The following is a 16,981-nucleotide window of genomic DNA, read 5'->3' as shown; positions in this document are numbered from 1 at the left end:
CAGCAAAGGAAATAAAACATGTGTAATGTTTCTTCCATGCTTTTACCTTTGAGGTACACAGAACAACAGTAACCATCTAAACAAACAAATCCTCTCCACTCTGGATGGAAAAACAAAATCCCTACCACAGGCTACTTTGGGTACAGGCCAAATATACAGTAGAACTTATAACTTCTTAACTAATAACTTTAATTCTTACTGGAATTGTTCATTTTCTTGTGCTTTCCAAGGACATCTAACTCAATAACAATTCATTTAAAAGATATGCAAAAAAAAACCTAGTTACACAGAAAATAAGGGTTTGAAAACTGCAAACCAGAGCAGCTAGACTGCAATAAACAGTGGCAAGAAAAAAAATAAGGGAACCATTTGGGATTGCCTGGTTTTCTGCATGAATCGCTTATAAAATGTGATCCAATCTTCACCTGAGTCACAAGTATAAACCAACACAGTATGCTTAAGCTAATAACATACAATTGTATTTTTCATGTTGCTATTAAACCTACCCATTAAACATTTTAATTGCTGGTGGAAAAAAATAACTGAACCCTTGCATTTAATAAGTGGTTGATGTTCCTTTGGCAGCAATAACAGCAAACAAGCCCTTCCTGTAGCTATGGATCAGATCTGCACAAAATTCAGGAGGAATTTTGGACCATTCGTCCTCCCAGAGCCGCATCAGCTCAGCTATATTCCTAGCATGCCAAAATATTGAGTAATTTGTCTTTGTACTAAAATAATCAAACCATAAAAAGTGGTGCGACAGTGGTGAAGTGGGTAGAGCAGTTGTCTCCCAACCGGAAGGTTGAAGTGTCCTTGGGCAAGACACTGAAGCCCCAAGTTGCCCGTGTTGCCAGTGTTACAATGACAATAAAATAAAGCTTCTTCTTCTTCTTCAAAGTGCCATCTCCAGAAGCCCCCTTGTAAAGTCAAGGAAGGTTTTCAGCAGTTTTTCCTCAGCTTTTTACAGAGCTCTATGTGACTGTGGCTTCACCATGGGACACACTTTGTCTTGTTTTCAATCTAAATCTGTTTATTGTATAAATAATTAACCCTAACACAAAAGAAAAGCATTTGAGAAACTGTTATGTTTCATGCTTTGGCTGAATTATGAGCAAGTTGAAATGGAAAAATCTGTTGTGCGTAAACCGGTCACTCACTGAATCTATTATTCACCAAAAAATACCCTGATTACAGCACTTGACACTGAGGCTGAACACACTGGAAACTGTCAACATGTAGTGAAGTCACACAGGAAGCTACCATAATGTCAACACAGCACACTGTCATCAAGGGAACCATAACAAGAAGGTGGCACTGGCCTCACACATGAATCAAGAGCAATAGAGGAGCCAATGAAGAATGTTGTTGCACACATACTTGTGATGACAGAAGTAAACACTTCAGTCTATGCTCCAGCCGAGAAGACTCAGATCTGTACAGCTACATCTAATCTGTGCAGCTTTTGTTCAGGAGCTCTTTTGTCTCAAGTGCCAGTATCATTCTCCTCTCACAGCTGCCTGTATGATGTTTTATCATTGATGTAGAGCAAACTGAGGACTGTTTGAAAATGACATTTTGTTAAAGGGGAACACTGATGATTAAGTATTTCACTTCAGTAAAGCCGGAGAAATCACAAGAGACAGCTCTTAAAAAAAAGAAGTGATCAAAATCAAAGCAGCAGAGACAATTCCCACAATTCCCCTGGATCACTATTTTTATGAGATCCTGTCTACCTGAAAAACATCCACATCTTTCAAACTGTGTGCCCCAGTTTGTAATTTAGGTTTTCTGTCCTAATGTTGCAAAGTCCAAGATAAAACTAAAGCCATCAGGGTTACTCAGAATTGACAAATCCCCACTAGAGCAACACACAACATTATGCAACTGTTTTCATGGGCCAAGTAGCAGAAACAATCGTGACTACACTGATCCTCATGTCAAATCGCCCTTTAGGTGAATGAGAAGGTTGTGTACTACTTAGCTTATTTATACCTTTGCTTTCTTATAACAACATTCTTTGTATTCAATAGAACTGAAGAGATGTGTGTAGCAAAAACTGTTTTGGCCTCAACAGCAGCCCCGTGGTTACCCTGCAGAGGTATTATTCTATCACCTGTGGTCTGTTGGCGCGAAATTGTACACCACATGTATATTTGATAGCCATACAAGGAGCAACATTATTTCTGTTTGTGTTACTGTCATTGTCAAAGAGGGACTTTTTTCAAATCTTTGTGTGTTTGTGACACAGCTATAGCTGAAGTTGATGTCTTTTAAATCTGGAGACAATTAGCTGCTGGAATAGAATCAGAATGCCAGAGCAAGTCATAATGTAGGTCTAAGGAAAATAGATTTCAGCTACACATTGGTGTTTTGACAGGGAATCAGGAGAAAGAAACAGAGACAGTGGTATTATAAGACTTCATCCTTTTCTTCCCCTTTCTCTCTGCCTCAATTTGACACATCTGCAGAACAGATTATCAAGGGTGAAATTAATCCCTGATAAGACTCCACATTAACACCTTGCTGTTCTAGTGTGCATCTGTCTCTGGTCTGATTGATTAGCTGCCGAAAGCCTTGTGGTATACAGCAATGCAACAACTTTCACCTTCTCCAGGTCACAAAACAGAAAATTACTTTTGAAATTTAGCTTTATTTTTGTATCTTGGTTTTTTTTTTCCCCTTAGCACCTGAGTCTCTGTCTCATGTACACACCACCCGTCCACACCGTCGCATACCCTCCTCTTTAAATCTCTCTTCTATTTGAGGTCCTGTGAGACACACACACAATCCTTGGAAGAGTTAAGCTTATGCCTTCAGCCATGTCATACTGCCTTGCCCTGAGTGGGAGCAGGAACATAACGTGTATTAAGAATTCATGGCATGTCTTTGAATGAAATGATCCATGATAAAGTAGGGAAGCATGGAAACAGGCAAAAATACAAATACAGGTCTAAGCAGAAATAGGCAAGCAAATTCCTACATTGTCTCCCAACCGGAAGGTTGAAGTGTCCTTGGGCAGTGTTACAATGACAATAAAATAAAGCTTGTCCTCATATGAGGACGCAGGGACTCTAGAGGTTATGCCACCATGTACACATACCTCTGGAGGTACAAAGATACACAAATCATGACATTTTCTCACACGTGCAACAAAACATGGACACAGTCATGATTTTTGTAAAATGGTTTTATGGCTGCAACCTGCCCGTCTGAGATCTGATAAGCACACTGGGCTGTTGTGTCCTTTTCACTTCCTGAACATCCCCTCCTTTCTTCTCTGCCATCCCACCTAACACACACAGCTGGCTCTGCTAGTGATGAAAGTTATACATCACTTTTTTCATCCATTCCTCACAATCACTTCATCTCTCCATATCACATCTGCCAAATAATTTATCTCAAGCTTGCAGCATAAACAGAAAAAGTGCCGGAGCAACTCCAATATGTCACACATATTCCAATAAAACCAACCACAGGAGCAGGTTTTACTGGTTGCCCACAGACCACAAAACTACTCCAACTATAAATCTCTTTCCCAAGTTAACTCTGAGAAGAAAACATTTACCCCAACAATTTGAATGTATCCCTCCACCATAGCTCAGCAAGGAAATACTATCCCGGAAAACTTGGCTTAAATTGAAACTACACCTTTGAAAGAAACCAATTCAAAGTAGTTTAGAGGGATAGCTGATTTGAGCCACAGACAAACTTTGGAGTGCATCATTACACAAAATGAGGGTTGTGTATTTTGTCCCTTTCTTTGGCAGCATAGATAGCTTTATGTGTGGAAACCTTCAAGGTCCGTGTAGAAAGCAGGAAAAGTTACAAGACCTATTCTCACATACATAATTGGCACATCAATATTGATTAAAGACCAACTTAAAAACTCCAGAACCTATTCTTTAATAAATATTTTCTTATCTGATTGTGGTACAGTATTGTTGCTGACTTCTGTTGCAATCAGAGGGCAAGAAGTCTACAAAAACAACAAAAAGTCAGTTAATCGGTGTTCTAACCCTGCAGAACATTAACTTTTATGTCTGAATACGTGAAACAAACCTGGCTGAGTTATTGATGAAATGGTAAGATCTGCAAATAGCAAAATCTGCCCAACAGTTGAGATGTTTGGAAAAAAGTTCTTGGAAGAAAAGGGGGATAAAGTAAAATAAAGCTGCTGAAGCCAGGGGTTTTCAAAAGCTAAAGACTATGGTGATTGTTGTTCTGTCAGTCCAGCCTACAGTGAGACATAGCGGATACTGCTTCTGTTGACCTAAACAACCTGAATGAACATGCAAAGTAAGGACCCAGGACAGTGGGTTTTAATAGCCAGTGGAGTGTGCTGCCATCTAGTGGCTAAGCTGTTAAGAGATTGGCAAATATTATACATCTTTAAGTAGAAATTAGAGGGCTTTAAAGTAATTCATTTTGTATCTATGTTTATTAACAAAACAGAAAATGGTTTATACCAATTTAAAAAAAAACATACATATAAAAATATGTTAAGTTAACGGATGTCTACAGAGACATCAGTAAAAACTTAATGTAAAAGCCTCCATGTTCATGCAACCACTAGATTTACTATGAATCTGTGACAGCGTAACATTTTTTTTAAACTTTTATTTTATTATGTTTTACATTTCTATTGTAATTTTGTTTATCTAAGGTTGTAAGTCACACATTTTCAAATTTTAGAACAAGTGAATGAAAATCTAAATTTTACTGTCAAAGACAAAAGCAAACTATAAACACAAATGACAGGGGCACGTCCCACACACTCCTATAGCCCCTGAAATTATCTCCACCTGTGGACACCTCCACCCTGCTGGCTCTCTTTACAAACTGTTTGCCTTGAGTCTGAAGCTCTCCAAAGTTTCCTGCATCTTCTGAATAGCAGCCGCATCATCTGCAACAGCCTTAGAGCAAACACGCTGCACTTTGCTGTAGAGATCCTCCTGGCTCTTCTGTAGTACAAGAACCACAAGAAGCAAAGGTGAGCACAAATCAAGCTGCAGAACTGTGAGCTGAGAAAAGCCTCAACACGTTTGTATTACACCTTATTCTATTTGAATAAGATACTGTAAATACAGGCACAAGGATTCAGATAGTTAATGTGCTTTAGGTTTCTGACTGCACCAAGAAACAAGCATGATCCACTTAATAACATGTCTTTTAGTTTTTTTTTAGTACAAATAATATTTTATGTTTAGAGAACTCTATAAATGCCTACATCCTGTAAATGCAAGTACATTTTCTAAGATACAGATTTTTCCTTACGGTACTAGAGACAAACAGTGTTGTAGGAGCATTACCTCTGTAACTGTCAAGTGATTAGCAGCTGTGGCAAACACAGATGCCAGGTTGTTGGCTACCGTTCGCCTCTCCTCATTGGTCTCCTGCAGCACCAGGTGGTACCTGGAGAAGAGAAGTCTTCAGTTTTAAATCAAACTTTGACACAAGTGAAGAGCCTAAAGATATTAAAGCTAACACAAAAAGCTACACTTTATCTGTGAATAAATGAGGCAGAGATAAAAGTTACTTGATATTGCAATTTGCCAGTGCTGGTAGTCACTTACTGCTGTTGCGCTGCCTTCAGTTGTTGCACAGCCTCATCGTAACCAAGATTAATTTTCTTCTCCAGAAGTTCATGGTAGTTATCCACAGATTCCATCTCTGCTGCCCATTCCTGTTCCTCACGGGCCAACTCCTATACAGACAGACACAAACATACAACCAGGGATGGGATGCAAAGGCATTTTACTGAATTGGAATCCGGTTCTGAATTCACTAAACAGATCCAAATCCTTTCAAAAGCCATACTGAATCTGTTTAAAAAGTCACTTCAAAGAAGTGTCATGTTTTTATTTATAGTCAGCATATTAACTATTCATTACTGAAGGACCAATCACCAGACAAGCCAGACTCTGACAACAGTAGAAACAACATAACTAACCATCAAACCTCAACTATGCACATTCCACTGTAAGAGCTGTAGAACTTTCACCACCTTTTGTTCTTCACCATTCAATGAAAATGGATCAATTTAATCACGTTCTGCATTTACAATACACTTAACATTACCTGAAGTGAACTTGGTCCTGCACTGTTAAAGGTCACAGAATACAGCCTAACACCAGCAGTATGCTTGTTTGTCTCAACGTATCCAAAGTGCAAGTTCTACTTTAACAAGTTGGACAGTAGATAAATATTTAAACAAAGCATTTAGCACTGCTCCTTCATTGGCAGTAAAAATACTACATTTTACAGCTGTTTAATTGATGTTGGAACATTTAGGCTGGTCCAGCATGCTTGTTTATAATGCACTGGGTTACACATTTCTTTGTATACATCATCTGATTTTTCTTTGCTAATGTCCATAGCATCAGAGAGAGAGAAAGGCCAAAGAGATTAAACTCAACAGAGATTTGTTTTGCTGCAGAGCTTAACAAATCCTGGTATTTCACCTACTTGGATCTGGCTATTGGACCCAACCACCACATACTGGAAACTATAGTTAACACATGGATAAAGCAACCGTGCATTTCTGTGTTAAAAACATATTAAGATCTGTTAAATGATTCCTGTCTGTTTCCAAACAGTTGCATTCAACATTGCTGACAATTAAAATAAACAATGTCATACTTTATGGAGCAGGTATAAAGATTTTTCTGTTAATTTTATTTAGAAGGCTTTCAATTTTCAAAGATCACAGGTCCTTAAAGTGGTCTCACTGTTTAAAATCCTGAGCCTATGCCAGTTTCAACAGCTACTTATCTTATAAGCTTTCTTACATCCATGGAGAATATAAAGCATCTGCTAAAAGATATAAGAACCTGGACAGTGATTTCACTTTAGACTAAATATGAGTGTGGTGGTCAATTCTAACCCACCTCTTACACAGTCATGAAGCAATTTTTAAACTATACCTGCATGTTGGAATCCAGTCGTTCATCCACTTTGCGAATCTGCTCCTTTAACTGCTTCAGATCATTGGACTTGTCTAAGATGTTAGATTTGAACTAGAAGACAAAACAAAGCACAACCAGTTTAAATGCCACACTGCCGTCAGACTAAAGTGTGGATTTGATAGCCTACTGCTGTATATCTAGACAGAACTTTAACAATTTCGCTACCTGTTCATAAGCCTCTTCCGCGCTCAGATTCATGTTGACTAATCGACTGTTCTCTTCCTCCACATCACTGATCAACTTCCTGAGCACCACCTACAAAACACAAAGTAAGGTTTTCAATGACCTGCAATGGAGATAAACATTAAAATACAATATAAAAAGATGTGTGCCTTTATTCTGAAGTTAATTAAAATACCAAAGTCTGCTCTTGTACACAATCATAAAGTTGTTTAAACCGGATCATTAGTTGATGATACCTGTATTGGCATTTTATGCTGAACCATGCTGCCTGATCCATAATCATAAGAACTGATCTCAAAGTCGTGACCACAGGCGTTCTCTGCAGACTGTGGTATCAGCTTCAGTTTACGTGCCAACTTCTGATAGTCCCCTATTTTCAAATCCACCTGAAAATGGGAGGAATTACAGGACAAACACAGGAGAGACAAAAAAAAGTTCACAGATCAAAATATGTACCACTGGATAAAAAATATTTGATACTGCCCATCTACGCTGACCAAACCAAGCAAGCACAAAAGGACAGATACTGCTGTATACAGTGGAGTCCTGCATTAGGTCAGGTAACCACAAGAAATGATGTCTAATGAGTAAAAAAATGTATAATAATTCATGGAAAAAAAAAAACTAAATGCGGGCAGGTAGGAAGTGAACTGAACAATGCAAGATAAAAAAGAAATAAAGACACAGCTTCTTTTACACGTCTAATCCAGCGGTTTTATCGAGCCTAAATAACCGATACATTTATTGTGAAGGTCTAATGCACATGTGAACCCTCAACTCAGATCCATCTAACAGGATGCCACTCAGACATCAACATAGACTAGGCATCAGTGTGTCAAACTAAATAACCTAAAGAGTAAAACAGCCAGTAGTGAATATGCAATACGTCATCAAAGGACTCTGGGTATATAGTATAGCACCATAATTTTCAAAAATTACAAAATTAAGTGTTTTCGATCTAGAACTTCATATATAGGAAAAGGCTACTAGTTATTTTGGGAAACCTGTAAGATATTCAATATGTACTACATCACCAAATGGGTCTATGCCTGCTCCTCTTTGCTTATACACTACATGTACATACAGTACCTTCTCTTTCACTTTGGCCAGAGCAATCTCTTCATTCCACTTGTGCCGTTCAGCATCTTCAAGAGACTTGCTAAGACTGGATATGATCTGTTGGAGCTCCCGCTTCTCTCTGTTTATCCTCTCTACATCAGCTGGAGTCAACTTCTGGTTCTCCAGGAGATGTTGCAGTCCACCCTGTTCATGTTTCAGACACTCCAGAAGATTTGCTGCAAAATGGCAGAGGAGAAGCATGATGCACATACAATCAGATCCAGTTCTCAGACCTTCAAATAATTTCCCAGTAAGACCACATAACATTTTATTTGAACACCTGGGTAACAATGTGCCACTTAAAACCCCAAAACCGTTTAGTATACACTCACTTTTAAGTCAGGGTAAAGCAAAATCAGCGATTTTTCTCTAAGCACATGATACATATCAGAAAATAGTTGCTGAAAACCTATGAAAAGACAGAACTACATAGTGCTGAAATGTGCAGTGAGACCGTTCTATCATTTTTGAGTTGAGGATTCTTTGAGGAGGGCAGAAAGCACGGCTTGATGACACACTGGAGCCATCCTTAAAATAAAAGCTAGGATACACAGAGCTCTATGCTTACAACTGTTTTTAGGGGCACTCACTATGAGCACAGACATAAATTTACATCCACAGTTATGTTTTTTTTTTTTAAGAAATAACGTTAATTCTAGTAACACATGAATGTGGGGGAGCAGATGTGAACAGACCGTAGTTGGTGAGAGGAGTAAACGGCCACACTGTGGCTTTACCCAGATTTGACATGGTTAGATGGAACCCTTTACTGCCAGTTTTTACCATTGGTCTCCAGCTCATCATTCAGTTCTGAGACTTTGTTTTCCTGGTTGGCTTTAAAGGACTTCAGGTTGCTTCGATAACTCTGGATTTTCTTGAGGTCTGTCTGCAGCTGCATTTTTTCCATCCTCTTGGTTATTAGACGGTCCTATCCAGGAGACAGAAAATTCTCTCTGATTCATTGCTGGTCACATTAAAGATTATTCATATTACTGAAAGAACTCAGTACCAATGAGCACAAAACCTATAACAGCCCAAAGGCTGAAAACATCTCAGCTACAGCTTTCAACCCTTTGCATTTCCAACAGTCATGAATATTTCAATTTATGTTCCTTTAGTGCTAAAATTATTTCCATTTAAAGTCAATCTAATCTGCACATATGGGAATGTGTTCATATAAAAATCTTCTTGCCGTCTGACTCTCCTTCTCCAATCGTTCAACCTCTCCACTAAGAATGCTGTGCTTTTTCTCCTCCGAGGCGAGCAGGGCTTCATCAACTTTCAGAAGCTTCTCTGTGAAGAGACACACACCTCTAATTGATTTTCAATATAAAAAAAAAGTTTTATGGAACTTTGATTTTTCCTTAAAATCTACATATAAACCAAAACTAACAACTGAATTAACATAATTCAAATATATAAAGAAAGTAATGAATTTTAAAACTATTAATTTCATAGTGATCCTGTGCTTACTTATTTTAGTGAGGTGTACTTCATCCTCATCCTCAAATGTGTCATCACCCTGCATGAACTTAGAGTACGTGTCAACTGTGTGGGCCATGAGGAGCTTCATAGGAACAAAGTAAGAGAAAATATTAAAACAACAACAACACAGAGAGAGAGATGTACATCTTTTAGATATGTCATCTTCTCCCATTCTTCCTTGCAAAAGGCTTCTAGTTCTGTAATATTCTTTGGTCGTCTTGCATGCACAGCTCTTTTAAGATCTACCCACAAATTTTCAATGATGTTTAAATCAGGGGACTGTGATGGCCATTCCAAAACCTTCAGCCTGCGTCTCTTGAGGTATTCCATAGTGGATTTCGAGGTATGTTTAGGATCATTGTCCTGTTGTAGAAGCCATCCTCTTTTCAGCTTCAGCTTTTTTACAGATGGTGTGATGTTTGCTTCCAGAATTTGCTGGTATTTAGTGGAATCCATTCTTCCCTCCACCCGTGCAATGTTTCCTGTGCCACTGGCTGCAACACAACCCCAGAGCATGATAGATCCACCCCCATGCTTAATAGTTGGCAAGGTGTTCTTTTCATGAAATGCTGCTCCTTTTTTTCTCCAAACATGCCTTTGCTGATTGTGTCCAAAGAGTTCTATTTTAACTTCATCAGTCCACAGCACTTGTTTCCAAAACGCATCGGGCTTCTGTAGATGTCCTGTTGCATACTTCAGACGTTGGATTTTATGATGGGGACGCAGATAAGGTTTTCTTCTGCTGACTCTTCCATGAAGGCCTTGTCTGTGCAAGCATCGCTGCACAGTGGAACGGTGCACCACCACTCCTGAGTCTGCTAAATCTTCCTGCAGGTTTTTTGCAGTCAAATGGGGGTTTTGATTTGTCTTTCTGACCAGCATACGAGCAGTTCTGTCCGAGAGTTTTCTTGGTCTTCCAGATCTCATCTTGACCTCCACAGTTCCCCTGATCTGCCATCTCTTAATTACATTTCTTACTGTGGAAACTGCAAGCTGACAACGCTTTGCTATCTTCTTGTAGCCTTCTCCTGCATTGTGGGCATCAATAACTTTCATTTTCAGGGTCTTACACAGCTGCTTAGAGGAACCCATGGTTGCTGGGTGTCCACAAGTGTGTGCACAAGGTTTGAAGAGTCAAAGTATTTGTACAGCTTTGAAATTGGCATTTACCAATGACAGCTGTTGCTGTGCATCAGATCTAACGAGCTGATTAAGGTCTGATACCTTGTGAGAGACTTTGAGACTCTGGAACTCTTAGGGTGCCCAAACTTTTGCACCATGCCATAATAATGTTTTTATTTTTTATTTTTGTTCAATTTATGGCATAAGAAGTAACTATGCATCACTGTTTGCAGAAAATATTGTGCATTTTTTCCATTTCCAAGAGAAACTGTGTTAACATCTGTTCAAATAAAAAATCACCAAAATCTGTTATTTATCAAGGGGTGCCTAAACTTTTGCATAAGACTGTATTCATTCTGTCAATAGTGGTGTACTTAGGCCTCATGGTGCTGTTTAAAGAAGTCGAAGTACCTTCCCTTCCTCAACATCGACACCGTCTTCACAGAAATCGCTGAATGGAAGCTCTTGCTTAGTCAAACTCCAGGTGATCTTATACACAAACAAAGTACCCACAGAAAATACTGGTTTTAGCTCATTTCATTTGACATAAAATAGAATAATAGAGTTTAATCATTTTGTTGCATTCTGCATCTTATGCAAATGAGTCTGGTTTTAGATAATAATGGTCCTCAGTAATTCCCACTAAAAAGTGTTGCCTGCTTCTCACCTTGACATTATCAATAAGCCACATGAGAGCACCCAGTGCCTGAGGCCAGGTATGGGGAGCTCCAACAGAATACATTGAACACTTGGAGAGCACAAATGGATACCTTAATGCATTCAAAGGGAGAGAGAAATAAAGACAGAGGCAGTCAGCAATGGTAAGGTAGTTACATGTACAGACATATATTATGATTTCTTTATATGTTGCAGTCTCTCTTGTTTAGGTTTTAACTATCATACAAATATTTGCATGAATGTTTATTGCGTCATTTTATCTAGCTCCATTCTTTAATTTCAGTGTTACTAAATTTCCTTTTGAATATACATAACTAGGCCATCAAGTGCCTTCTGTGATCAACATATGCAAATAAGACTGTGTGGATACTAAACAAAGCAAAGACACACTAGTACAAACAATACTTATTAATGCTAAAAACATAACATTTTACCTCAGGGATTTTAAGATAGCTGGAACCTCCTCCTCAACTTTTGAGCTTGGCATCTCAAAGGTTGGGTCTATCTGGCGGTAGATAAACTCCAGTATCTTCACAAACTCCTTGGTAGAGGGAGACTGGAGAGTCTTGGCTGACAAAGTGCCTGGGTAAGCGTGCTCTGTCAAGAACTAAAAGATATGAGAGAGACTATAAGGCAGGAAAAAGCAATAGATTCCTACACACTGCACAACACCTCCCTTTTTGCTGTGAATGCAGGTACAAATTAAGCTACAACTCAGTTTCACACTCAGCCAAATAAGGGTAGCAATAATAATATTTATTCAGTATGAATGTAATAACAGAAATAAATAAAATACAAACCAGATATCTGCAAGTATTAATAATATACAGTAGCAATCTAAGTAGAACCAAAGGTCTTTATAACAAACAATATACATCTTAGCTCTTCAGACCTTTGTGTGGTAAATGTGTCTATCACACATGGTCAGACAAAAGGATGCTGCTCAGCAGTTCAATGAAATGTGAAATATGTTCCTGTCTACCCCAGTGATGTGTTGGACATTATGCTGAGTCAGCCTTGACGGTGCTTTTGGATTAGATAGCTGCTTTGACACTGTGGACCTGTGGAGTTCAAACAAGAGTAACACTCTACAGTTTCTCTTGGATTGATCTGGATCTTGGAATTCTGGCTCCCTACTAAAGCCCTCTGCAAAAAAAACTTGGAGGTGATTTTCCACAGCAACCTTAGCTTTGAGAACCAGATCAGTTCAGTGGTAAGAGCCAGTTTGTTTCAGTTAAGACTTTTATCAAAAGTGAAATCTATTTGATCTTTTGGACATTTTCAAAAAGTCACTCATCCTCTCACTGGTTCAAGGCTGGATTATGTAATGTCCTGTATAATACTATAGGTCAAACCTCTGTCTCACATCTTCAACTCTTCTTTTAACGGGTGCGCATAAACAGGAGCATATTAGTCCCATTCTTTCCTCACTACATTGGCTCCCACTTTGTTACAGAATTGATTTTAAGTTATTATTATTTGTTTTTAAAGCTTTAAATGGTCAGGCACCATCATACCTTTGAGCTTTTAAATTATCACAACCCTGCAAGATCACCAAGATCTTCAAACCTGTATCTCCTGGAAATCCCTAGGTCAAAGTTCAAATGCGGGGCTGATGGGGCTTTCTCAGTGGTTGTTCCTAAACTCTAGAATGCCTTACTTATAAACCAACAGATCAGCATCAGCGCTACAGTAGGAGCTTTTATATCATAACCAAATGGAGACACATTTGCTCTGTTTTTCCTGATTTCTTATTAATTCTATTGTGTGAACTTTTTGATTATCTGTTATACTTTGTGTGGTTTTAACCTTGTGTGATGGTTTTCAATTATGTTCTACCATTTTTTGTTTAATCTTGCAACATTTTTTCTGTGAGACATTTACCATGTGCCACTGTGGTTATTTTGTGAAGCACTTTGGTACAACCTTTGTTTTTTTTTTAAATGTGCTATAAATAATAATAAATTTTGATGTGACTATGTGGCACCAAAGCTGAACACTTTCATACTGCACACAGTGGGTTTAATGTATTTAAGGTGTAGCCAACTTAAAACAGATAAGCCTTTTTGTCTGCATACACTTTACATGAACTATGAAATAGTTTTTTTGTTGTTGTTTTTTCACCTCGTGCAGCTGTCTGATACACTGCTGAACATAGGACTTATCATGCAGAGGTCTGCTATCTTTGATCTTCTCAGTTCCTCCAAACCTTGACATGATGCTGTTGCGAGGCATGCTGGCTCCACTAGTCCTGCAGTCATAACATAACAACCAAAATATCAAATATCAATTTCATTAACTGTGTACATAGATTACTGGAAAAGCAAAAGACACACCCATCTTTATTTGAAATAAATTTGTACATTTTTGAAACCTTATTCACGTACCGGGCACCAAAGAAGCTGGTCCGCCTTTCAGAGGTCACAGACTGTGGTTTTGGTATGTTGAGCTTTCCAAATAAAGGCTGTTTACTGTAAAAAAAACAAAAACAAAACCATGAACAAAAGATGTGTTCTTCTTGTCCACTCCTGTTTCTTTAGTGAGTCATTACATGTTCAAAAATAATGTTTCAAGTTCAACATCGCCCCATACCAAAAATAAGTCTATATGAAGCCCTTAATTAAACATTGCCTTAGTGGTGCCCCAATGTGTCATTGAACAGGTAGAAAATTAGAGCTTCAAGTTGTTTAATCAATTAGTATATTGGAAAAATATTAACCGGCAACTATCCCATCAATCAATTCATTATTAAAGTAACTTTTCGAAGAAAACTGCCACACATTTGACAATCCCAGGAGACCTTTGCTTAATTTTAACTGACAGATAAAAAACAAAAACTATAATTTGGGGGTTTTACCTATTGGTCAGATAAAATGACATAACCTCTTGCTCTATAATACTGTGATGGGCATTTGTCATTATTTTCAGATGTTAAATAGGCCAAACTATCCATCCACAATAACTGTACCCAACATCTTGCTTGGTCTACTGCAGTCCAAACTGACCTTTACTATTTTAATTCAATATTTTAGATATAGCCCTTTATTACACGTAGTAAATTACCTAGTGTACAATTGTTTTGTTAATGTTGGGTTATACCAACCACAAATCTGTATAATACAAAAGTGGGCTCAGTATACGGTATAGGAAATCAGTATCTTTGCAGAGCAACTACAACGTTATTGACTGAAATGATCTTAAACCAACTTCTGGGGCGTTGCATACGCCATGCTCATCCTGTTGTTGTCTTGCACTCGCAAAGGCAGCTCTGATAGTCTGCTGCTTGTTGCTCGACTCATCCTTCCACTCCTTCCACTGGATACAAGAAATGACAAAAACATGCCATTAAATAACGTTATCCTCTGGTTTTACGAAGTGCCTAAAATACACAGAACGGAATACTGGGGTGATAGCGTTGGTTCCATTTTGAAAGCCAGTAACGTTAGTTAGTGTTAACTTCAGGTCTGTCGGAGTGTCAGTGCATGTTATGCAGTAACTGAACTAGCGTTGTAGCTACTATACTAGTTCAGTGGTCTGACTAGACAACTCGACACGCCTAGTTAGTCATATTCTAGCCAAATCTAGAATCCCCGTTAGAAAACACAGTTGAGATACAGCACTTATTAAGCTTGGTAACACTGTTTTAAGTTAACGATAGCTAAAACTATGGCTAGCGTACACACAATATGGGCGACTGACAGAATCTTTAACCAAGATTAGCATGACTATTATAATTTGTCAGAATCTTGTTCACTACTTTCCCCATGATACCAAATAACTTTACAATGTTTTCAAACGAATTTAAAACATACCGCTCCATATTTCGTAGGTGGAAACGTAGCTATACAGAAATAAACATAAGGGCTGAATTGGCAACGAACATACAGAAACAAACCCCGCCAAAACAATACAAATACTGATGGCGGTGACATCACCAGAGAACGGAGAGCAATTTGATCCAAAAAGGCTGCGTATGCGACTCGTCCACGTCCTACATATGCATTTTCATGCTCAGGAAGAACATGTAATATTATAGTCTCTTAACTTAACTATAAAGCCAACAGAGGAAAACAGTTTAAAGGGGGTAAAGTATCTGACAACTACTGTATTACTATTTTATTTTATTGATTTGACTATGGCTGTAATAACCCTTAATGCGTTTGATAGATTTGTCACGTGATCATACTGTTGTATGTAGTATAGCTGGTTTAAATTATCCAACTAAACATCATATCACAATACAGTGCCTATAAAAAGTATTCAGCCCCTTGGATGTTTTACCCTTTTATTGATTTTATAAATCAGTTGTGGTCAATATTATTTGGCTTTTTGGACAATAAAAAAAAGAAACTACAAAAATCACTTTAATGTCAAAGTGAAAACAGGTTTCTACTGAGTGACCTTGCAAGAAGGAGACTAGTGAAAGAAGCCACCAAGACACCTATGACTACTCTGAAGGAGTTACAAGCTTCAGCAGCCGAGATGGGAGAGACTCTGCATAGAACAACTGTTTCCCAGGTTCTTCACCGGTCAAAGCTTCATGGGAAAGTGGCAAAGAGAAAGCCACTGTTTGAACAAAACTCATATGGGAGACTCCATGGTCAATTGGAAGAAAGTTCTTTGGTCTGATGTGGCAAAATATAGGAAAATCCTGGAGAACAATCTTATTCAATCTGCGCGAAAACTACAGCTTGACACAAGATTTTCCAGCAGGATAATGACCCGACGCATACGCCGAAAGCTGCACAGAAATGGTTTAAAGACAACAAGGTGAGTGTTCTGGAGTGGCCGAGTCAAAGCCCAGACCTCAATCCAACAGAGAATTTGCTGGACTTGAAAAGGGCTGTTCATGCCCGATTCCTGCACAAACAGGCAAAGAACCACAGGCAGAGCTTGAGCAGTTTTGCAAAGAACGACATAAAACTGCAGCATCCAGATGTGCAAGCCTGACTGAGACCTATCCACACAGATTCAGTGCTGTGATTGCAGCCCAAGGTGCTTTTACTAAATACTGATTGATGGGGGTGAATATTTATGCAATCATTTATTTCCCATTACATATTATTTAATTGACACTGCTTTGTAGAAACCTGTTTTCACTTTGACATTAAAAAGGTTTTTTTTTTGTAACTTTTTTTTGTCATAAATGCTAATGCTATTGACCATGATTGATTTATAAAATCAATAAAAGGGTAAAACATCCATGGGGTGAATACTTTTTATAGGCACTGTATGTGATTATTGATGTTCAGTGTAGCCCGTTTCTCCAAAGGGCACAACACAGAATTACAAGATGGCATTTTAAAGACAAATAGGTTAAAAAGACAATCCTTCTGGTTTAAGTTTGTTCTGACATCTATATACAGAAATACTGATAAAGGGTTTTCTGTTTGTAGGTTCTCCCTCATGTAACCATCTCTCTTCAG

The 16,981-nt window shown here is 38.3% G+C and overlaps 1 protein-coding gene across 1 annotated transcript; it reads right to left on the bottom strand.

The window, feature by feature from the left end:
* Window positions 1-4,540: 4,540 nt before the first annotated feature.
* Window positions 4,541-15,508, bottom strand: ndc80 (NDC80 kinetochore complex component). The gene is made up of 17 exons (XM_020602371.1): window positions 15,368-15,508; window positions 14,763-14,870; window positions 13,943-14,026; window positions 13,680-13,806; window positions 11,990-12,162; window positions 11,545-11,647; window positions 11,289-11,366; window positions 9,744-9,837; window positions 9,463-9,563; window positions 9,054-9,198; window positions 8,241-8,446; window positions 7,388-7,537; window positions 7,134-7,223; window positions 6,927-7,019; window positions 5,577-5,707; window positions 5,313-5,415; window positions 4,541-4,964 (listed from the first exon to the last, which is right to left on the bottom strand). Exons 1-17 carry the CDS (start codon window positions 15,373-15,375, stop codon window positions 4,836-4,838), a joined length of 1,923 nt encoding a protein of 640 aa, XP_020458027.1. The 5' UTR covers window positions 15,376-15,508; the 3' UTR covers window positions 4,541-4,835.
* Between the last annotated feature and the right edge of the window lie 1,473 nt (window positions 15,509-16,981).

Source organism: Monopterus albus, unplaced genomic scaffold, assembly GCF_001952655.1.
Source record: "Monopterus albus unplaced genomic scaffold, M_albus_1.0 scaffold56.1, whole genome shotgun sequence".
NCBI classification, from domain to species: Eukaryota; Metazoa; Chordata; class Actinopteri; order Synbranchiformes; family Synbranchidae; genus Monopterus; species Monopterus albus.
The sequence above is the reverse complement of the archived record's forward strand: the minus strand, read 5'-3'. Positions and strand labels throughout refer to the sequence as shown.